Here is a 23376-nt window from a genome sequence, read left to right as displayed (position 1 = left end):
GCCAAAAACAAGCTAAAAATATTCTTGCAGCCAGAAGAGACAGTAAGAAAGAAACCAGGACTGTGTTAGGTTGCAGACACTGCAGTATAGGTATGGAGTATTGATGATTAAGGATCCCATTACAGGCTAACCAGTTACACCATCAACCAGATGGTATGGCAACATTAACAGCCCTTGACAGGAATAGAGAGAGAAAACAATGAAAGGGGTATCAGGTGAGGAAGATTTAGATTAGTTCTGCTCTTCACAGGAGGAAGCAGTATGCAGCAGATAGATTAACAGAAAGAAGGAGGAAAAGATAAATATGCACGAATATTTATGTAAAAGATCCTGAAAAAATAGAGTGAAAGTGAAACATGAACAGGAAAAGGCAGCATGTTGGCAATAGTGGCTCTTTAACTGTATATTAAGGCTGCAGGTAAGGTCAGCAATGCTTGCCAGTGTCTGTTAGTGGGTACTGCAAAAAAAGTCATTCAGAATCATCGTCTGCCAGTTTTTATACTGATCAGTGTTTCTTTGACTGTGTGATCAGGCGTGTGAGACATTCATGGCATAGAGCCTCGGTGTGGCGGTTCACCTGGTGCTAATGGTGAGAGGAAATGGAGACCCTTTGTTTATTTATTTAAGATTCTACTTTTTAGGTTTTATTATATTCTTGAGGTGAGGAATATATAAAATTTCCACTTAGCCACAGTTCATCCAACAGATGTCAGTGCAGTATGTTGGGATGTTTTTGGAAATAAATATAAAAAATAAATATAAAAGCTCGGAACAAAAGGAGCAGAGCCTTAAAACATCTAAATGGAAATCATGTGGGGATTATACTTGGGGGAAAAATATAATGTAGAAGAAAGTTAATATTTTTAAATATTGTTTATTAGAATGGTTATTTTCTATGTTCACTGACTGCCAAGAATTGAGAGAACAATTTTATTGAAGCAGCAATTATTGATTGATTGTACAGGTATCACTTTGTGAAATGAGCAAGTTTTCATATCAGGGAAAATCAAACATGCTAATGCTTACCTAGCCTTTTTGAAAGGGTAGTGTTAGGGTCAGGAGCTTTCAAAAGACTATAATAAACCTGATCAGCAAGCCTGAAACAGGCTTCCTGAAACAGTCAGGAGCTTGTTATCTCAGAAAATTGGAAGCCACATCCACATCACAAATATTAAATGTAATCAGATTACTTTTAGTCAGATTTTTTTTTTTTTTTTTTTTGCATACACCTGGCACTAGACGTGACCAATTATTCATATTTCCCCAACTTTATATAGGTGTTGTTGGTTCTCTCTCTGTTTCAGGCTTGCTGATCAGGTTTATTATAGTCTTTTGAAACCTGTCAAGTGATGTCATAACCTGTTGTATTGTCACTTTAACTAAAACTTTAGTTTTATCCAGAAATCTCAAACACTGCTTCGATAGCAACTTCTCAAACTAACATCCACTAAGAAGTTTTTTTTAGAGTGGTTTCAGCCATGACAGAAGGTCTGGCTATAATGCTAATGTGCTCAGCTATTCCGTGTTTGTTGAGTTGTAGTTGAAAGCTGCAAGTATTTTCTTTTAAATAAAAAAAAAAATGGGCTCAAAAATGCTTTTTTGTCCTTGGAAATATCAGCCCACTGTCCAAATCTGTTGTCCTTCCCACTCTCCCTTTCATATTTCTCGTCACTCCTGTAAATTACAGACAACAGGAAAAAAACGACTGCTGATATTATTGAGATAGAGTAGCAGGTGTGAGGAGGGTGATGAAATAAAGGAGAATAGTGCTAAAGAAGGAGAGAGGGACATACACGGAGTGGAAGAGAAATAAAGAGTAAATGAAGTAGGGATTTAGGGAGGGGAATGGAAGCACTGCGGACTTGTGAAAGAGAATTACCTAAAGACATTAAAGGTGTGCCAGGGTGAAGATGATGATAAGCTTGTGAACAAAAGGCAAAATAAAAGGTGATAAACAATCAGGCATGGGTTTACAGAACGTCCCCATCTTAATGAAGGTGAAAGCCAAATGGTTTCAGATACTGTTTTCGCTCCATCAATGCTTGCAATAAATGTGTAAATTTACGTGTCCCTTAACTCTGTGCAAACACCCCTGTCTTCATAAATATCATAATTTATTCATTACTGCTTTTATCACCCGCAACTTTTGTCCATTTTCAAGCTTGAGCTTACCGCAGAGGCAGATAGAAGCTGTATTATAGTTTAGGTGGGAAGATGAAAAACCAAGAGGAAAGATGATGACATGAATGATCATCAGCTGGAGAAAATATGTTGCAGTCAAATATTTATTTGTTTTTTAAATATTACTCTTGTGTGTAACTTAGCTTGTGAAATTCTGATATCTGGTTTCATACAAGGGTAACCAAATTGGGCCTTTGCACATTTTAATCTGCCCCACATGTTGGTTTAGGTTGGTATTCATTTTGTTTCGCCAAGCTGTGGTCTGCACAGTGACACGAGCGCCATGCACATATCAACCTAAACAGACAGGCGGACCTCCACAGCACCTGCAATCTAGCAAAAGCCCCAGTGGCACAAGGCCGAGACTCCTCCATGAGAACTATGGATGAACACAGCAGTCTACTAGAGGGATGAAAGTTATTACAAGGTGGTTTTCACTGGAGCCATTTATACCTATTGTTGACCATTTTCACCAGGACACCAGCAAGCAACTTTCAGCAATCATTCGTCAACCAGTCAAGACCAACGATAGCAATCAATGGTTAGGCTATGCATGGAAAGATTACTTTAATATTTCATGTTTATAATTACAGTTTAGTTAAAACTGCACATATGTGCATATGTGTCCTATGTACAAATGTGACATAAAAGGCATTTTGGACATCAAGCAGTTCTGATGGGGGCCAAGAGTTTTTCCATTGTTATCATTATATTATGCTAAGCTAACTGACTGCTTGAGCTTCCATAGTTAAAAGCTTGAGAATATATTAGCTGGCTCACTAGACTTTAATCAAAATAGAAAGCAACCAACACTATAAAATCTTTGGTTAGGTCCTCAGTGCTGTCACTAGAAAAGGGAGCTTTCAAGCTATGATTTTCTCCTAACCATAACCATGTTGTTTTGGAAACGTTGCGCAAAAAATGAAACTGGAGGCATTTATTCCACAGTTGGAAGTCCTACTGCCTCTTTAAAGGGACTATTGTTGGTGTAAGTGAAAACACATTGCCCATTATTTCTGTCCACCAAAGTGGAACAACCACCATTAAATCAGGTAATAACTGAGTTCTGGGCTCTGCCCTGCAGATTGTCTACTTGTAATATCTATGGCAGTAATAATAGTTAACAGCCATACAACAAGCTGCTAACATTCAAAACCAGTGGCTATGTTTATAACACAGACATGAAATATATGATAATTTCATAAACACTGAACAGTTGGTTTGGTTTGAAGTCAAAAAAACAAACATCGCTATCTGTGATAGGAATACTATTTAGTTAGCGGTCAGGATTGGATAATTATCTTGGCTAAATGAATAATTAGGTTAAGGTAAAGAATGATTATGTTATTGGTTCTCAGAGGCAATATAAACAGGTTTCCTGTGTCAAAAAACAACAACACTTCGACACACACTTTATTGTTCACTGGCTCTTTCTTCTGTGTGTGACAGTAGTTTTTAGTTCAATGGCAGTTTTACGGTTTTGCCCTGAATACAAACACAGGCTGCTCTGGGATTTGTTTAAACAACGAGTGCTGTTTGTTTTCTTGTGAGGACAGTCTGAAGTATACACTGTGTTACAAAAATGTACGACTTGGGGGTCATGACATTCTGAGACAGCTGCAGGCTGTTTTTCGGTGTGGCTCTCTTCTTGCACATTATAGTGGGCTCCCTTAGAGATCCCCGAGTGTTATGGACTTGGACTGCATCTTCTGCAATGAAGCCCTTTCAAAGCAAGGATGTCAAGGTTTGGCTTAGAGAACTGGGAGAGCCAAAGTGACCGCTGAGTAAGGGTTTAAATGAGTTTATGGAAAGTTCAAATAATGAAAGGACTGTGTTAAGTGAGAGCAAGACTAGATTGTTTGTGAGGAATGAGGAAGCAAAAGGAAAACTTTAGCAAAGGTGAACCAGGTGTAGGAAGCTGTAAGCCAGCGAGCACATTTAAGGAAACCAGGACCAATCAGTGCTGGAGATTTTTTTTTTTTGAACTTTTATTGCCAAAAATAACAAGGCAGTTCACATAAACAACATGACCTGAGACCAAATCTGCAGTATATAATGGTGAGAGTAATTCAAAAACTTAATTTAAAAGGAAAAACATATATACACATATACATATACATACATACATACATACATACACACCAATACCTACATACCTAAGCACAGATGTAACAATGTTAAGGCTTGAATGTCCTTTCAAGATATTTTATAATTAGTCTCCATTTTTTCTCAAAGGTTGGCACTTTTAGTTGTAGTTGAGCTGTTATCCGTTCCATCGTATAGACATGTCTAGTTTTCAGAAGCCACTGTGGGCGTTTCTGGTTTGAGCCAGTGGATTGTTATCATTTTTCTTGCAGTCATGAGGAGGAGATGTAGGAGAAAGTGCTGCTCATAGGAGAAACCATCAGGAAAGATATCCAACAAGAAGATCAGAGGATCCATTGGGAGGTTGACTGACAATATGTTTTGTATAATGTTCTTAACATCCATCCAGTACTGTTGTATGTAAACACGGTCCCAAAAGATATGCGTCTGGTCCCCCACAAACCCACACCCTTATCACAGACACTACTTTTGGATAGAAAGGTTTTCAGTGGAGTTCTGAAAATCTTAATTTAACCTTCCAGTCGAATTCCTTCCACATTTGACTACCCACCCCTCTGTGGCAGCTACAGCAGACACTCTCCCATGTGACATCATCCAAAATTATATTGAGTTCCATTTCCCATTGTTATTTTATATGATAGGTATTATCAGACATGTCAATCAGCAGTTTCTGGTAAAGTAAAGACACTTGGTTTTTCAATGTACCCGACTTTTCAAGCAGTTTTATAAAATGGTTTCCAACCCGGTTGGTTCTCTTCTAATATTGTCCCAATCTTTGTGCTTTGTAAGTAATAGATACTTAACTGTAAGTATCTATAATGGTCCCCTGGGGATAAAGCATATTTAGCCCTTAACTGGGCAAAACTTTTAAGAGTATTCTTTTCAAACAGCTGATTGACTGTAATCAAGCCTTTCTCCGCCCACCTCTCAAAACTCTGATCTGACAATGATGGAAGGAACTCAACATTTACATTTATGGGAACCGCTCGAGACATGGTCAAATTCCCTTTTAACATTTTTAACACTTGGTTCCAAATCTTTACAGTGTGCTTGACCCATGGGTTAGTTATTTTAATTTTTTTCCGTGATTGTGGGTTGAGAAATGGGAGACTCCGAAATGAGATACCTAGTAATGAATACTCTTCCATAGATACCCACTGCATTTCTGGATCATGAATAATCCAGGCAGTCATTGATTTTAATTGAGCTGCCCAATAGTACATTCTGAAGTTAGGCAACTTGAGGCCCCCTTTTCTTTTCCAGACATTAACATTTTGAGTCTGACCCTTGGTCGTTTATTCTGCCAGATAAATTTAGATGTAATGCTTTCTAATAATTCGAATGCAGACTGTGGGATCAAAATGGGTAGGTTCTGAAATAGGAATAATAGGCGTGGAAGAATATTCATCCTTATACATTCAATCCTCCCCATAAAAGTGAGTGGGAGTAGGTTCCATCTGTCCAAGTCCCCCTTAATCTCCCTGAACAACCGATCATAATTGAGTGCAAGTAACTGATTGGTTTTAGGAGTAATAATTACCCCCAAGTATCTGAAGCCCTGTTTGGAGTGTCTAAAAGATACAAGATGATCCAGCTGTGTGGGCCAGTTGCCAACAATCATTAACGCCTCAGATTTATTTGTATTTATTTTATAACCTGACACTGTACCACAATCTTCAAGGTTGCTCAGAAGGACCGGGACAGAGGTGACCGGATTCTCTAAAAATAGCAGAATATCATCTGCGAAAAGTGACAGCTTATGTTGTGTATTGGTTTCATCTCTAATTCCTTGTATGAGAGGGTTAGATCTGATCAGTTCAGCTAACGGTTCAATACTAAGAGCAAATATGGACGGCGATAGCACTTCACCCTGTCTAGTGCCACGGCCTAGAGAGGAAAAAGTCAGAGCAGTGCCCATTAACCCTTACCCGAGACTTGGGATTTTTATATCGTGTTTGGACCCATGAGATAAAAGTCTCATTGAAGCCCATGTGCCTGAGAGTCTGTTGCAGGAAGTCCCAATCTACCCGGTCAAAGGCCTTTTCCACATCCAGGCTCAAGAACATTGATGAGGTGTCCCTTTCCTGTGCCATAATCTGAAGATTGAGGGCCCTTCTAACATCATCTGAACCTTGCCTGTGGGAGATAAAACCTGTTTGGTCAGGTTTTACTAGTTTTTTTTTAATATGTTTTTGGATTCTATTTGCAATGATGGCTGTAAGAATTTTTAAATCGACACAAAGCAGGCTGATAGGGCGATAAGACATGCATAAAGTCGGGTCCTTGCTTTCTTTGTGGATGACACGAATAATAGCTTCAGACCATGACCGAGGGGGGATCACCTTTAAATAATGCGTAATTATAAACTTTGCATAACAATGGTGTTAGCTCTTTTTCAAAAAATTTGTAATACTCCCCTGGCAGGCCATCCACTCCGGGAGACTTGTTGTTTTTCAGTTTTCCAATACTGTTTTTTATTTCTTCACTGGTGATTGGATTTGTTATTAATTCAGCTTCTTCCTGAGACAGTTTACTAAGATTGATCGGGTTAAGAAATTGTTCAATCTTTTCAATTTTATTTGGGACATTTTCTTCTTTATATAATTCCTGATAATACAGAGAAAATGCTTTTGCAACTTCCTTAGGTTGGCACACAATTTTTCCGGAGTTTGGACATTTGATTTTATGAACAACCCTACTTGATTGCTCTTTACGCAGCTGAAATGCCAGCAGTCGGCTTGCCTGATTGCCGTACTGGTAGTACTTTTGAGTAGCAAAGCGTAGTTGTCCCTCCGCCTTATACGTTAGTAAATCATCCAACTTTTGCTTCTGCTCTTTCAATGAGTTCAAAGTCCCAGTGTCCTTAGTTACCTGACAGACTTTTTCTAATTTCTTAATTTTGTTTTCTAGTTCTGTTTGTTCTGCTAGTCTCTCTTTTTTCAGTCTTGATGAAACTGCTATAATATTACCTCTCAAATAACTTTTGGCACTCTCCCACAAGATTGAAGGAGACACCTCATTATTATCATTGAATTGAATATATTCAGTCAGACTCTTTTGAAGTTCTTGTCGAGTTGTTTCATTATTCAAGATAGATACACTGGCTCTCCAATATTTAAAATGTTTGGATTCATTCTTAATTTCAGACAAACCGGGGCGTGATCAGAGATAGTGATTGCTTCTATGCTACACTGTCTAGCCCTATAAAGGTCCGTCCTAGGCATTAAAAACATGTCTATCCTTGAATGGCTGCGATGTACATGTGAATAAAAAGTAAAATCTTTTTCTTGGGGGTGCAACTGGCGCCACACATCCACTAGGCCCAGTTCCTTAATCATTGTATTTAAACTACAAGATTTTTTGGATTTGGGGCCATTGTGTGCCGGGAGTCTGTCGACAGCTGCTTTCAAAGTACAGTTGAAATCACCCCCTACACCAAGATCATTCCTTCAGATTTTTCTGCTATTAATGATGCAATATTCTTGAAGAATTGTGGACAGTCCTCGTTTGGTGCATATAAGTTTAGTAAAGTAATTTTAGACCCCACTACAGAGCCAATCACCATTACATAGCACCCCTCCCTATCCGCAAATGTTTTTTCATGGTGGAAATATGTTGACCGGCTAACAAGAATGGCAACTCCTCTTTTTCTCCCATCCTGATAAGTAGAGCTATATTGTTGTTCAACCCACTCTCTTCTCAACGTCCTATGTTCCTTTTCAGAGAGGTGAGTCTCCTGGAGCATTGCTATGGAGCACTTAAAGTTTTTCAGTTGGTTCAGTACCTTTTTCCTTTTAATTGGACTAATCAAACCCTTTACGTTATACGAGACACAAATTAGATCTTTCATATCTTAGGCTCAAATCCTGTACAGACAAAACTAAATTATTATACTCAATGAAATAGTGGTCCACAATTGGTCTCAGGCCAAGATAAACAAAAACATTTAGAATTAAACAAACAAAGAACATTAAGAACAGTAGCTTCCACGTACCCGACTGGATTAATAACAACCTGAGTAATCCAGTCCCCGATGTATCCTGGGCGGAGGGTGGTGACGAGTCCTCCATGGGGGAAAAACACAATGTGTTACTTCGTTGCTGTTGCCCGCTCGCAGAGCGGCTCATTGCGGCTATATAAGTGGGGAAGTTGGTGTCCACTTGTGTGCGCACTTTCCATCCATTGTACAAGCAAAATTTCGTTATCTTTTCCTATTTATGTCCAAGAAAAACTAAAATTAACTCGGAGGGAGTAACATCTCAGTCCTCCATAAAGAAAGTTTTCATTTCGGCAAGGGCGAGGGTCACACCTGCCCTAGTTCCCTCAGCGGACCATCGGGACCGGCTAGCTCCATTTCCACGCGCTCCCTCTGGTCGACTCGCACTTGTATCCCCAGCTCTTGAAGCGTCGGCAGGGCTTCCGTCAAACTTGAGAACGTCTTCTCACCACCATCCTTGAACAGTCTCAGTTTTGCTGGAAACATACATTTGGCTCTGATGTTTTTCAGCTTTAATTGCTTTACCACATCTCGTATCAGTGCCCTCCTCTTTTGCAGTTCCGGGGAAAAATCATGGTCAAAATATATCTGCGTGCCCTTATATAAGACACGCTTCTGATCCCAGGCTTGTCGTAGAATGGTCTCTTTCACAGAGAAGTCCCAGAATCTGACCACCAGTGAGCGCGGTGCTGCGTCGGGGTTCTTGGGTTTAGCAGCAAGGGCTCTGTGCGCTCGCTCTATTCCAATGTTAAGATCAGCAGGAAGTTGAAGAGTTGATTTACACAGCTCTAGCACAAACAGCTTAACATCTCTCCCCTCACTCCCTTCTGGTACACGATAGATCCTCAAGTTGTTTCGCCTTAGTCTATTTTGCATGTCCTCGCATCGTGCAGTGAGATCCATTTCTCTATGCAACAAGTACCGGAGGGCTCGTTCATGACGCCTGGTGGAGTCTCCGTTCCTCCATCTCCGTTGTTCTATTTTCCAGCTTTGTCATATCTTCTCTCAGATTCTTAAAAGACGCCTCCAATCTCGTCAGAACTTGCTGTATTTCCATATGCCCATCTTTGTTATCTTTTCTTATCTTCTCCAGTTCTGCTAATATCCTCGTATCTGCATCACGAGTGCTAGCAGTAGCATTAGCATATGCATTCGAGGACAGAGTTAGTTGCTTCAAATGCTCGCCTTTATCTTTATTTTGATCCTGTTTGCTGGATCCCTTGCCTCTCAGGGACGATGCCATGCTGGTTAGAATGGAAATTGCCGAGTTTTAAAAACTGTAGTTAGGAGTAATGTATATTAATCTGGACGGAGCTCGTTCCCTATGCTGCTTGACTAGATCATGGCGTCACCGGAAGCCCCAGTACTGGAGATTTTAAATTCAACACACCCAGGATACCTTTCCATTACCCGGCTTCACTTACAGTAAAACTAGCAATCAGGCTAACCACTCACGTAAAGTTGCTTATTAACTCGATAAGTCAGGCCAGGAAAGGGCCAGTTACAAACACTGTTTAGTCTACTGGCAACAGAGCAGCATAATTTACAAAGAAAATAAAACTATAATTTTACAACAAAAATACAAAAAGGTTAAATATTACAGGTAAAAAGTGACACGGCTGCTGCACACAAAGCTACAGTTTGAGAAGAGTTTTGCATGTATAGAATTATTTAGCACTGTGTGAATGTCCTGGCTTCTAATCTATTTGAAGCCAGGTCAGATGCTGTGTAACATTAAGACAAAGAGCAATCTGACACGAATACAATTCTGTATTCCGTTATATTAATATATTGTTTAGATGTGCGTAGGACAATTTTAGCCTTATTCTTTCAACTGCAGCGTCTGCAGCAATAAGTAAAGAACAAATATCAAAAGAGGTCAAACCACAAAGTGAGTTCTGAGCTGTCTGAAAGCGTCTTTTAGCCAACAGGAAAAACCAGCGAACAGTGAAGTGGCTCCTCAGAACATTTTATAGATGCTCATCAGCAAAAGACAGAGTTCAAACCTGACCCTCTGTTTACCACAGGATCCTCCAGGTGATGTAAGGAGATTGTTTTCCAGACTGGTGAGAAATGACTGGTCAACAGGTAGTGGTTATATTTATCTATTAACTACAACATAACCTGCCTTGAAGCAGGTTAGCTAGGCAGCATACGTTACTACGGTGATCTGCTCCAGTGAAAAGTAAAGCACTTTTATAACAGTGAAAACCAGGATTCAGCCCCAAATCATGCTTCTTAATAGAGTTACTGGACGTGCTTATCAATAAAACTGACAGTGTGATCTGGTGAGGTGTGTGTGTGTGTGTGAGAGAGAGAGTGAGTGAGTGAGAGAGGCATTTATTCCACAATGACCCAAAATTAAAGGAAAGTTCAAATATAGGAAACAAAACATACACATTAACCTAAAAATTCCCACTTAAAAACATCAAAGCAAGCACTGCAGGGTTTACAGCAATCAATATTTCTCACTGATATTTTGTTTGATACAAATATTTTAGTTCAACTTTCTTATGTATTTTTTAAAATTTGTGTTCCAACATATATCTTATTCTTTCTAGTAGAAGTTTATCTGGTGTACGACCGTGATGTTAAATATTTTCTTAGTTTTACAGAATTACTCCATCCCTGTTGTAACCATGTTCCTTGCACAGTATATATTTTTTGACACACTGGCAGTTGAAATTTGTTCTTTGTTTGTTTTTTGGGATTTTTTTTTTTTAATTAAAAAAAAGCTTAGCAGCATTTCGGGATCCACCTAATGATTCCTTTCACTACAGAGTGTTGTGGTGCCAGGTTTCTCAAGGAATTGATTAATTAAATACCCGAAAGGAAATGTCAGCATCAACGGTGTCCTACAGTCCAGGATGAAGAATTCCAATTAGTGCTGAACAACCGACCAAAACAAAAAGATGTTCAGTTTACTACTGCCTTGGTTTAAGAAAACAAAATAGTTTGTCATGTTTCCATAAAGTATGCAGTAGTTGCATTTTGACTTAATGGGATAATTAGACAAGCTAAAAGCTGCACTAGCATCATATATCAGTGTGTAGTGTGTCGCATGGAATTCCTTTCTTTCCTCACTGTGGTGCAACAGACTCCTCTCACCCAGAGAGGGATTATGTGGAATTAAAGGCCTCCGCTGGGCCAGTGTGGTGACTGTTTAACACACTCAGGGTTATGAGGAGCTTAAAAAAAAAGAAGAGTTTAAATCTGAGCCAAGAAATGTCTCCTAGCTATAGTTTCCTCCTTCCTGTCTTCATTCTTTCTCTTGCTGCATTCACACTTTTCCTTTAACCCCTGCTAACTTTAGCTAAATCTCTGATGTTCGCCCTCAAGTTAAATTTGAAAACTTTGATTTTTACTTTGTTCTTTGTGATTCTTGTCTTTGGTTTTTTTAATCATTTACAGATAATGGTACCTTATTAGCTGTTTACTGCTCTATTGGTATCTGCATTTATAAGGGCTGATAAATTAAAATATATAAAGTGGAGACCATCATCATGAGTAACCATCATTTTCCGACCAGAAAGCACTTAAGTTTAAATGTGTTTGGAAGTCCTCAAACATAACAATCAGCTAATCCGAGCATTGAAAGTAAACAAGGAATACGTGACAAAAACCCACAAAACAATCAAGATTATCTTTAAATAGAATTATCATATTGTCTTAGTAAAGACTATCTCTTTATTTTTCTTGCATGTTTGAAAAAAAATCTATTCTATTTTAACTCACCAACTTTTATTGTGAGTATTGGTCTTAAAATCCTGCATCAGTCAGTTTCTAAGTACAAGAACTTTTATGAATCTCATTATAAATGCAAAGAAGTCAGAAGAAAACGTCTTCTCCTTGTTACGGTGCTGAAGTTACAGTATTCATATTGGTGTAGATACAGGAAAGGCCCCTATATCTTATGTTTACATGTCTGTGGCTCCACCCAAACATGAGGTGATGAAAAACACTTTTAACCGTGACATTAATTCTGCATGTGCGCAGACAGGGGAATTTAATAACAAAAAAGGAAAGAGCTGAGCTGCTTAATGGCTTCTTTTCTTCTTGTTCATGTCAAAGTTCGTGCTGTTGATGTTTCAGAGAGGGCAGCAATCCTCAGACCTAAATAGGACCTTTTAAATAAAATTCTACCTCCATCTTTTTATTGTTAGATTATTCCAGAATTGCTTTGTGTGAGTCACAGTTCATAATAATCCTGGTTTATCATTGTTGTTACTGGCCATGTTCCAATCACATAGAACTGAGAGTAGAAAAAAACAGAAACGGAGCATTTAGAACCTCCTAAGCTTTGGGCTCACTGCCCTTATTTGTATGTATACTGCTTTCAGTGTTCAAAACAGGGGACGTTTAAACATTCTAACAGTATATCGACACAAAAAGCACAATATAGCTCTTATACCCTAAGATTGCTGAACCTCTACAAGCAGGCTATCAGGGGCACTCAAAAATCCTCAGACTAGCTACTTTTTTCTCCTCCAAAATGGCTCTAAAGGAGGCCGTGCAGAGGTGCTTCCTGCAGTGCAACACAAGTTACTGAGAAACAGTTTTTCTTAAAGTGGCTTCTAGCAGCAGAACAAAAGACATCAGTTGGCTTTGACAAGAACATCGTAACTAAAAGCTTGCCGCCTTGGAATTTCAAAATTTTCTCAACTTTTTCTGCACAGGAGATAATTTATTTGATTCTTGACTTTAAAGAAATACAAATTTGTTTCTGGAAAGTCTGAGTAATGTGTTAACTACAGTCATTCTGAATAGTGCGTCTTGACTGAAAGCACAATTTGGTCATTTTTTGGGAGAAACCTTTAGTGTTAAATGGGACATGCTGTGAAAAATACTATACATGTTTGGAGTTACGACAGGGGGTTGCTTGGCTTCGTATCTACGTGTCTTCACAGAAAGTGTTGATCTGCACAAGTTCTTTTCTAAAGCTCTGCCCTCTGTCACATCTCTTCAGGAGATAATTAATTAGTTCCACCTGTGAAGTCACTTCTCTCCATCCCTTGTTTTGTCTCCATTTGCTCCTCCGTTCCTCCCTGTCTCTGCGCTCACTGCGAGCGGGGGCGTTTGGAGCACTAATTTGTTTTTGTTTTGCCGCGCTAACCTTGGAGGGGTGACATGACGTTATTAGCTTCTCCTGCTCTTCTGCTGCCACACATTAGATTCAGGTAGACATGGAAGGCACTTTTCATTTGGATTTAATTCTCCCCCTTCAGCTCTCCTTCCTCCTCACTCCCATCCTCCCACATCCTCCCTTCCCCTCAACCGTGCCACCCTCACACTTCTAATTAGATTTTGGGGGAAAATGAACTCTGATTAAAAACGCAGTCCTCTCCAACTTGACACACCATAGGCGCATGCCCACGCTCTGTGTGCAACACACAAACGCCTGACACATACACAGATCTCGCTGAAAGGCCCGTGGCAAGCTGAAAGCTTGTTTGGAAGATGTTGGAAGTCAGGATGTGTCTGAGGAGCAGACAGTGGCTGCCGTTCAAACCTCCATGTCCTTCTCCTCCTCCTCCCGGCTTTCTTCATCAAGTTCTCCATTAGCACAGATCAGATCAAACTGTCAATCAGCCCGGCCGCACGGCTGCTTCGATCTGGACTCATGATTTCTCCCTCTGTCCCACCATGCATTATTAACACAGATTTTCTCATATCCTGAGAGGAAATTAAAATCTGTGTGGGTCCGTATGTGTGTATGACTGTATGTGTGTTGTGGCTGATAAGTATCTGTTGAGCCTGCAGTTCTTGGATGGACAATTTGACAGCAGTTTCGGGGTGGTTGGTTAAAGTGTGCCCGCCCAGTATGGCTAGAGGATGGGATCAAAAGTCACCGAGGCTGTAATCTTTTTTTCATTTAGAGCTTGTTAGAGGAAGATTTTTAGCTGTGGCTGAAGGTTTGAGGTCAGCTTCATCATCACAATCAGGTTGTCACATGCACGAGTCATAGTTCCACGTTTTCTTTATAGAGTAGAGCTTTCAAGCACGTTCACTCCTACTTCCAAGGTGCATGGGGAAGCTCTTGATCCTCAAGAAGTAAAATCTCAAAAATGCCACAAGCTGAAATGTGTCATTCAAGCAATAAGTAGACAATAAGTCCATCCATCCGTCCTCTTAACAGCATATCCATTTTAGGTACCATTCCCTCGTCAGGGTTTCCCAAATTAATGAGAACTTGTCATAAAGAAAGATCTAGAGTCAGTCAAACTGGAAGACACAGGAAAGGGAAAATGATGAGACACAAAATGGAAAAATGAGAATACTTTTTTCCCCTAGAGGCATTTACATTCAGAGTTGCTAATTCCTTTTAATAATTTTTTTTGTCAACTTAGGATTTAGTAGAATTAGTACCTCAGATTTTATTGCTTCGCTTATGTTAGAAAATCCATCTTTTGTCCATGTAGTTGTTACTATCCATTCCCTTAGAGGTGGAGTCACAACATTGAATCACCTACATTTAAAAAAAAAAGGAAAAATTTAAAGCTTTCAGTCAGAAATCTGTCCCCTCACCATGAAGAGGGCTTGAAACTGTTTACCTTGGGCTGCCTGAAGCAGCACAGAGATGCGAATCGGTCTTGTTTACGGTTTTCTATCTTCCTATTGGAACACAGATTACAAACAGCTGGGACGTTTCGGTCAACAAAAGCGAGAACTCCACGAAACAACAAAACCTTATTATTTTTTATTAAATATTTCTGATGCTGTTGGTTATTAGTTTGCTTATTTTAGCAGTTATGTGTCTTGCAGACTGTTTCATGTGGTAGATTCTCTAAATCACATGAAACATACAGCAGGTCTCCGAGGGTGTTTATTGGCTTCACAAGAACTGCAAGGCCTATTAATTATTAATAATTATATTATTAAATGAACATTAAAAAAACACACATGGAAATATTAACTTAGGGAGCTGTTGACATTTTGTCAAAATTGTTTTGCAGATTAATTAAAAATAGAGATGGCTTTAATAATAACCTGCTTATTTAAAAGATATGGGCCCGTTCTCTTATAAACCGCTCTCTCACTGACTTCAGTAACAGTAGATCCATCCAGAGATGATAACAAACCAAGCGCACCTTGGTATATTCAGTACTAACCACATGATTTATTAACTTGTGAAGTTTTGGTTGAAATGATTAATTCTGGAGCTAAAAACAAGTAAATAAAATATCGAAGATAAACGTCAGCTGCTTTGTTCCGCAGCCAGCACAACTTGGAAACTTCTCAAGGAAACAAACTCCTGCCTCACTGCTGATTCCCTGTAGTGCCTAAGCTTATTTCGGTGCTCAGAGTGCCAAGTGCCACAAGTGAAAAATATTTAAACTTTTAGCACCACATGTGCCTCGGGCTTCAGATGGATGTTAGATGACATATAGTTGTGCACACCTGGATCCCACACTGAGTGATGATTACCCAGGCGGAGGTGCCAATTTGATTCAGGTCCTTGCAGGTTATATTAAACATTAGCTGACAAACAGCTGTGTGTGTGTGTGTGTGTGTGTGTGTGCAAAGCTCTAGAAATAGATGCTACAAGGATAAATCTTCAGACTGGAGTAAAAATGTCTAGTGTTAATAGCAGCTGCCTTATAAATTGTTTGCCCTTCTTTTGTGCGTTCTTAACAAACTTCTGATGCTTTGCTTCTCATTGTTTAAACCCTAAGTTTTGTTTATATTCATAAATATTATTCATCAGTCTTTTTGTCAAACAATATTAAATAATAATTCCATTTACATGGTTCTTTTGCCAAGTGCTTTGACAGACTAGCAAAGCCGAATCCAGAATTTCAACAGAAAGCTGGAAATTAGAGCTTCCTGTTAGTTAAAGAAAAAGACTGCATAAAAATGTAATAGTAATAAATAAGAGTAATGAAGCAATTCTAACAGAAAAATGTTGGAAGGACATAAAAAGACATCACATAATAGTGAGTCTATAAAAATCTGTTTTTAGAAGTGATTTGAAGGAGGTTGCAGATTATTTCCTCAGGGAGGTCGTTTCAAAGCCCACAACTTATTCGCTTTAGTGATTTTTGAGTTTCTCGAGCAAAAAGACTTTTGACCTACCACAGTACTTGCTGTGGTAGTTTAAAAATCGGTTAAAACTTAACCCATTATAAAAACTGAGGAGTTAAATACCTACAAACCGATGCAGTTTCATTTAGCCGCACAATCACCGTTCTTCAGCTCTGCCTGATTCCATCAGCATCACTCTTCTTGTCGTGTTAATATGACTGACCTTTAACCCCTGCTAGTTATGAACCCATTGCTCTTGGCGTTGATTAGAATGACCTCTTTTTGTCTGTCCCCTCACCACGTCCTCTGCGGCATCCCTCGCTCTTAAACAAGCGCTCCCAATTAGCACAGCGCTTAACGAGGTCGTTAGCAACCTGGTGTCCTCAACTCTACCAGCGCTCTGTGTTTAGGGAAAGGCGTCTATAGCTAAATGGCACATTTACACTCACAACTTGGACTCCTTTTCCATCTCTCTCTCTCTTTTTCTCTCTCTCACTCTCTCACACACACACACACACACACACACACACACACACACACACACACACACACACACACACACACATTCAGTCACTCAGTCATTTCCATATTAATATAATGGGAGTATGTAGGGGTCATTAAAACATCAGAGAGTTGTAAAATCCAAATAGTAAAACACACAGAGCTGAATAGCACCAATGATAACTTGAGAGGGAGAGAGAAAGAGAGGAGGCTATTTTATGACCATATTTGGTGGCATGATGTGTTTTATGAAGTCAGTTCCCACATTATCTCCCCTATCGTCTCTCTATCACCATAATTCGATGTGAGAAGGTTATGGTAATGAGTTCTTATGGAATTGGGGGAAGGGGTTGAGCTGTGGGTCACACTCTACTGCTCATTGCTCTTGCATATAGTACGTATGGTTCTCCTTATTCTTGTATTATAACTGCATGGGGAAAAATGAGGACAGTATTATCCAGTCGTATATTATCGTTAGCATTACCAGTTAAGGAAAACTGTAATTTTGCTGCTTACAGTGATGTTCAAAGTAGCTCTTTGTCTGTTTATTTTGTGCAGTGCATTATCACTTCCTCAATAAGTAGGTTATTTATGTTTTAGTTTTCAAACGCTGTAGCAGTATAGCAGCACACACTCGCAAGTGAATATATTCCTAAACATCGTTGTGTGTCTGCATGTGCTCGTCCTCAGCTTGTGATGAGTGGACTGTCCTTCCCAGACCAGGCCTGCACCGGGACATCAACCGCTTTGGACACTCTGCTGTGGTTAGCAACGGGTGAGTTTCTGCTTTTCATAACACGCCCCCCTAACTGATCCAATCCCAGACTCTATCTGGCTAATTTTTGTTTACACCCTGTAGCATACTAAAACTTTGATAGAAAGCTCTTTGTAATATATTTTCTGAGGTTAATGTAATTTTGGAAGGAAAAACAGTCATAGCCTTCAAATAATGGTAGTTCTGCCCAAGGACAAGCCCCCGTATTACTAAAGGTAACAGAGTATTTTATTTTTTGTGAGTGTATCTTGAAATAAAGCGATTTGGTTCCCAAAAACATGCATGAACTTGCATTTCCTAAGTGTTTTTCTTAAGTGCCATTTTAATCATAAATCTGTACCTTTACCAATCGTCCTTTGGACATTTCAGCACTGATATTCAACCTTTGAAAAATATAAGAACAAGCCTTCCTGCTCAAATTACGTTCATGCAAATCAAACACATCTATCCACAATGCGTGACTCTCCGGCGCAGCTTATTCATTTCCTTGATGTCTTCCTGCGATGTCCTTCAAGTCTTGAGCGTCTCAGGTGAATTTTGCCTCTGCCTTCCTCCTTGACAGGTATAGTTTTGTTGTGTAGACTGTTTATGGATTGATCTTTTTTATCTCAATCTTATATTTAGTTTTGGTTGCCACTTCTCTTGTCACTTCTTCCTCCGCCGGCTCCTCTGAAGCTCCCTGTTTAGAAACTACGTCTCTCCCACCTCAGCTCTCGCCTGTATGTGGATGTTTCTCCTGCTACACTCTGTCAGAAACTTTCTTTGCACTTTCTATATATAGATACTGCATATATATATCCACGTGTATTTCTCTTCATTACCTCAAGACCTATATTTATTTCCCGTTTTTTCCTCTAACTTTTTCTCAGTACCCTCATTCACACACAGACGGATGTGTGAATGGCCTTTGGGCCCTGCTTTCTAGAAAGATGTGGTTTTCAAATTACTCTGTTGTCACCAAGCAAGCCATTCATACAGCTACGTACAACAAAGAAAACCCTGCTGTTGATGCACTGAGCATTTCTTGTTGCTCGTAGGGTTTAGCCTGAAAACTGATTTTGATTTTCTTGAAAAGAATCTGTGAACATCAGTCCCAAACAATTGGAGAGTACAAGACATTTTGTTTGGTGAAATACAAAAAGTTATAGTGAAAGAATAAATATCAGTGCTTTGTGATACTTAAATGTTTGTAAGAGTTTCATCGACTGACTTATTGCTGAGCTGAGAAATGACAGCCTGACCTGTTAACACCATTTACCCACCAAAAAGTCAGCTTTGAGCTCAGAAATGTCAGCTTTGAACTTCACAAGGACGGCTTCAAAATAGCAGCTTTTCTTTTTCATCCCCCCCCTCGCCACCACCTAAGTCCAGGTTTATTTTTAAAGGTGTTCCTCTAACTTTCTCCTCCTTTCTGGAGGCATTTCCCGTCTGTATAAAGCTTGTAGTGTCTCGCTGTTGCTTCCTTCCACAGCTGTATGTATAGGTTCTCTTTTCCTGTTTGTATAATCGTCCCTTCCTCATCTTCAGCTCCATGTACATCTTTGGAGGCTTTTCTGGTATGCTTCTGAACGACGTGCTGGCTTACACACCTCCATCCTGCCAGGCCTTCTCTAGCCCAGCTTTGTGCGCCGCTGCCGGGCCAGGCGTTCGTTGTCACTGGGTGAAAAGTAGATGTGTCCCCTGGAAGCCGAAACCACCCGACCACCTTTTTCCTGCTCCTTTCTGCCCTGCTCGGCCTGGTATGTTATGCTGAGCTTCTGTTTACCGAGCAAATTATTTTCCATTTATATGCATCTGTTTCTTTGTTTCAGTCTAAATATTTTCACTGCCATGTCAACATATTTTTCCTGAAATGTACCACACAATCAAGCATAAGTGCAACTCCCAAAAGGCTTATTTTTTCACGAGAATCGTAATTATTCTGGAGGGCTCTGAAGGATGTTTGCAATTCATAATTACAGGAACAGAAGGTCAGCACTGCAACAATTACCTAATTTCAAAGTAATTAGGATCGGTCTGAACCAGATGTAGATGCGGTAGCTCTTCCAGGTATTCTGCTTCAGGCACCTCGCTCAAGGTTTAAGTAGAAAGTAATTATGAAAATGATTTTGCTGTCAGTTTTAAATAGAGCATAAGCCCACATGGATTGAATGAATTAAAAGATCAAATCAATGGGTTTGCATTTAAAAGCCTGCTCATTGCAATTCACATACACCTTATCTAACCTTCATAACCCATGACAACATTTATGTGTCATTCCAAACACACAAATCTCATTAATGTTCATAAAAACAAAATAAATTCAATTCTTTTTCCTGGGTAATGCGATAAATGACTGACACACACCAAAAAAACCCCAATAACAGGTTAAAATGTGTTCTTTACTGAGCCCAGAATAACAAATTATAGAAACTATAGTTCAAAAAGAGCATGGAGTCAAACCAGCAGCCTTGTGAACACTGATCATCTCTTCTACTGCCTGAGCGAGCCAGTGCAATCTATGTTTAGCATGTTGAAACAGTCTTAGTATTAGGTCTGCAAATCCCCAATGTGTAGGACGATAAAGTTTAAATGTTGATATAGACATTTGATAAGAACTTATTAGGTGCCCACTAATCACCTCCGGGTCCAAATATCTCTTGCCTATTGGAGGAATTGAACTTAGAACCACTTTCACTCTTAAGTAGTCCATGTGCTTTTCCCTTAGCTATCAAGACAGGTTGACACTTTCCAACTTCAGAGTATTGATCATGTCTGACATGAGTGAGGAACCTGTGATTACTGACAGGGTTTGTGTCCACACAGGAAGAGACTAACGATGTGGTGGTAACGAGCGGGCATGAAATGGCTGTGAAATTCAGCAACTTGTAGATTGGTGAGAAAAATGTTAGCGGAACAAAATTGGCAGGTTCCAAGTTACACTTACCTCAGTTTTGAGGTAGGTAACTGAACTAGTGAAAGGTACTGCTGATTGACATAGGACAGGTTTGGAAATGAAAAACCTACATTACTGAAGCCAGAAACGTCCATTATAGCATCAAACTGTCAACAACAAAGTGATGCTCTATGGTGTGTGTTCCTCAATGCTGAAGACAGCCACGTGGGGAAAAAGGACAATGTCCAGTTGTCAGCAACCTGTCTGGTTGTGGAGAAAGATAATAATGGACGACCGCAAAGACACGTAGACGATTCATGTAAAAATGTGGGACAAACCTAAACAATTAAGCCTCCCATATAATTAAATATAAATAAAGAAATAAACTTTAATAGAAAAAGTAACAAGACATGCAAAATGGGAGATTTTTGGCAGTTTACATATTTGGATGGGAATAACTTGTCAGGTGCTAGCTCCTGATTATCATTAAGAAAATTAATCATTCAGCTATTCAGTGTAATTTTTAATAAGATGTTAAATTCATTTTAAAAGCTTATAATTAAAAGTAGGAACAGGCAGTAAGTACACTTAATATGTTAATTATAAATGACTGGTAGACAAGAGAAGAAGGCATCCACTTAATAATGCAAACTTAAAGCCTGAATTGGAGATTATGTATCGGAATTCCAGGAGCAGGACCACGCCTCCAAACACGCTCCTTCCGGCTGTTATCTATATAGGTTCCCCCAGTTCTGCAAGCTGATCATTCTCGTTTACGTGCTCCACCCTCCCTCCCTGCGTGTTCTCTATTCTTTAACTTCTTCGCTTCTATTTAGTACACGGGGATCTGCCAGGCCCGGGAGCAATCGCCAGTCCCCTTGGAGGCCTTCCCCAAACGGCAGCTCAATTCATGTCAAAGCATTCACTTTTACCTACTAAAACGCTGTCAAACCTAAAATGAGGACGTGGGCCCAGCTAGTGAATAGGATGTAAATGTCTGAAATATAAAAAATATTGACACCTGTACAAAAATAAGCTATTTGGAATTTTTCAGTTCACGAAGTTGTCACTTGGTAGCTTCCTGATTATTGCATCCAAATATGGTAATACATTTTATTTTACACTGCCTGAATGGTTTAAGTAGTTGTACATGTTCACCTGATGACATTTACATCTTTGCTAGTGAAGAAGTCAAGTCACCAACAGATGAACTCTTTGAAACATTTGTCAGCGGATTTCAATAAGTGGAAATCGATTATTGAACGTAATTAAAACTGTACGAGTTATGCTCAGTCCATAATAATATGAAAGCATTTTATCGTCCATACAATTTATTTAGACAGTAACAATACAGATTACGGAAAAAAAGGTTGTGACCTGGTCTCTTTGTTGCCTTTGTACCGATGTGCTTATGTTTTTTAAATTTGTCTGTGTTCTCCATTTTTAGACAGTACAGATGAGCAGTGTTTCCGCTTCTCAGACTGTGCGAGCTGCACTGCCAACACAAGAGGATGTCAGTGGTGTGAGGACAGGAAGTGCATATCTGCCTCAAGCAACTGCACTGTGGTGAGGGTTTACTGACTATCAGTAAAATATCTGTGGAAAACCTTATCATATAGTATTGATAGTACAATACTTGAATTAAATATTTGATGGAATACTTAACATATTGGTTCCCGACAATGCTAGAAGTCATAAAAAGTGCAAAGACTGTTCTGTCAGTGGTTGAGCATCAATGCAATTTGGCACCATAGAAAGTATAAAATATAGTTAGAGATAATCATATTTGGATAAAAAGGGCTAATCAGCTAATTGTAGCTTGTATGGTTTTCATCCATAAGCTGTATAGGGGAGCACACACATTTGCTAGTTAGCCAAGTGACATACAGCACTCAACAAAACCAAAGCAAAAACTTCTTGGATGGCCTGTATCTCACAGCAAGCCATAATCTTAGATTACTCAATAAAATGTTCAAAGACAATGGAAAAGTCCAGTGTAATGACCCAAAGTATTTAAAGCAAGGCCTGCCTCCAGCTGCCTAATTTGGGACACCTGTCAAATTGGCCATGCCCAAAATGCCCCACTTAGTTATTATAGAGCTGTGAAAGTTGACATTTTAGCATACAAGTCTGTGCAGATTGATTTCCTTTTGCAGTCAACCTCAAGTGACCATTAAAGAAAATGCATTTAAAAAATAAATAAATCTCCTGAGGCCTGAGGTTTTTCCTTGTCTGGCACCAAAATTGCACAGAAAAATCTGAGTGGCGGATTGGAGATGCAGCCATTTGGAAACGATCCTTTGTTGAGCGTGAGCTGAAAACTTGAGCTGATAAATGCTGGAGGAAAGTTCAGAGGCTTTTCAAATGACTGGTTAAAGGAAGAAGCTGTTGATGTGTTATATAAAGTCTTAAAACAATCAACATCAATCAGTGTGGTCTTTTTAAATGATCACACAGACGCACACGCTCATTTAAGGTTTTTTTTCCTTTTATTCTCTGAAGCATCAAAATGAACATTGAAAAAAAGCAAAGTAATCGTTGGAAATATTTTCTTGTGTGTTTTTGCTACGTTTGCTCGTTTTGTTTCCTGCTTTCACGATCTCTGTTTTTAATCTCAACCCTGCTTTGTGTGTGTTTCTTTGTGTGTTTGGCTATTTGTTGCTTTATCTTTCTGTCTACGTGCTTGGCTGGATTTGATCTGAATCTGTGAATGGATCGGACTGTGTGTGTTTGTGTGTGTGTGTTAGCTGACTCTGGAGCTGGCCCAGCAGCATGGCGGCGCTCTGTCTCTGTCTCCCCCTCCGTCCATGTTGTCTGAACATCAGCTGAGCTTGTGGAAACACGGAGCCAGGAGAAGGGGACATGTGTGTATCATTTGACACTTCCTGTTAGGCTTCAGGTTTGGGCTGCAAGGTCACA

The 23376-nt window shown here is 39.5% G+C and overlaps 1 protein-coding gene across 5 annotated transcripts in view; it reads left to right on the top strand.

The window, feature by feature from the left end:
• Positions 1-23376, top strand: part of atrnl1a (attractin-like 1a) — a 338833-nt gene that overhangs the window by 73099 nt on the left and 242358 nt on the right. For 3 of the 5 annotated variants that reach the window (XM_025897447.1, XM_005473721.4, XM_025897449.1), the window contains 4 exons: positions 17498-17582; positions 19110-19321; positions 21905-22023; positions 23205-23321. In XM_025897447.1, the coding sequence (XP_025753232.1) occupies positions 17498-17582; positions 19110-19321; positions 21905-22023; positions 23205-23321 (533 nt within the window). The remainder of the gene's footprint in view (positions 1-17497; positions 17583-19109; positions 19322-21904; positions 22024-23204; positions 23322-23376) is intronic. The other 2 variants (XM_025897448.1, XM_025897450.1) reach the window with 1 other exon arrangement.

This window comes from Oreochromis niloticus, linkage group LG13, assembly GCF_001858045.2.
Source record: "Oreochromis niloticus isolate F11D_XX linkage group LG13, O_niloticus_UMD_NMBU, whole genome shotgun sequence".
NCBI lineage: Eukaryota > Metazoa > Chordata > Actinopteri > Cichliformes > Cichlidae > Oreochromis > Oreochromis niloticus.
This window is presented reverse-complemented; position numbering and strand designations above follow the sequence as displayed.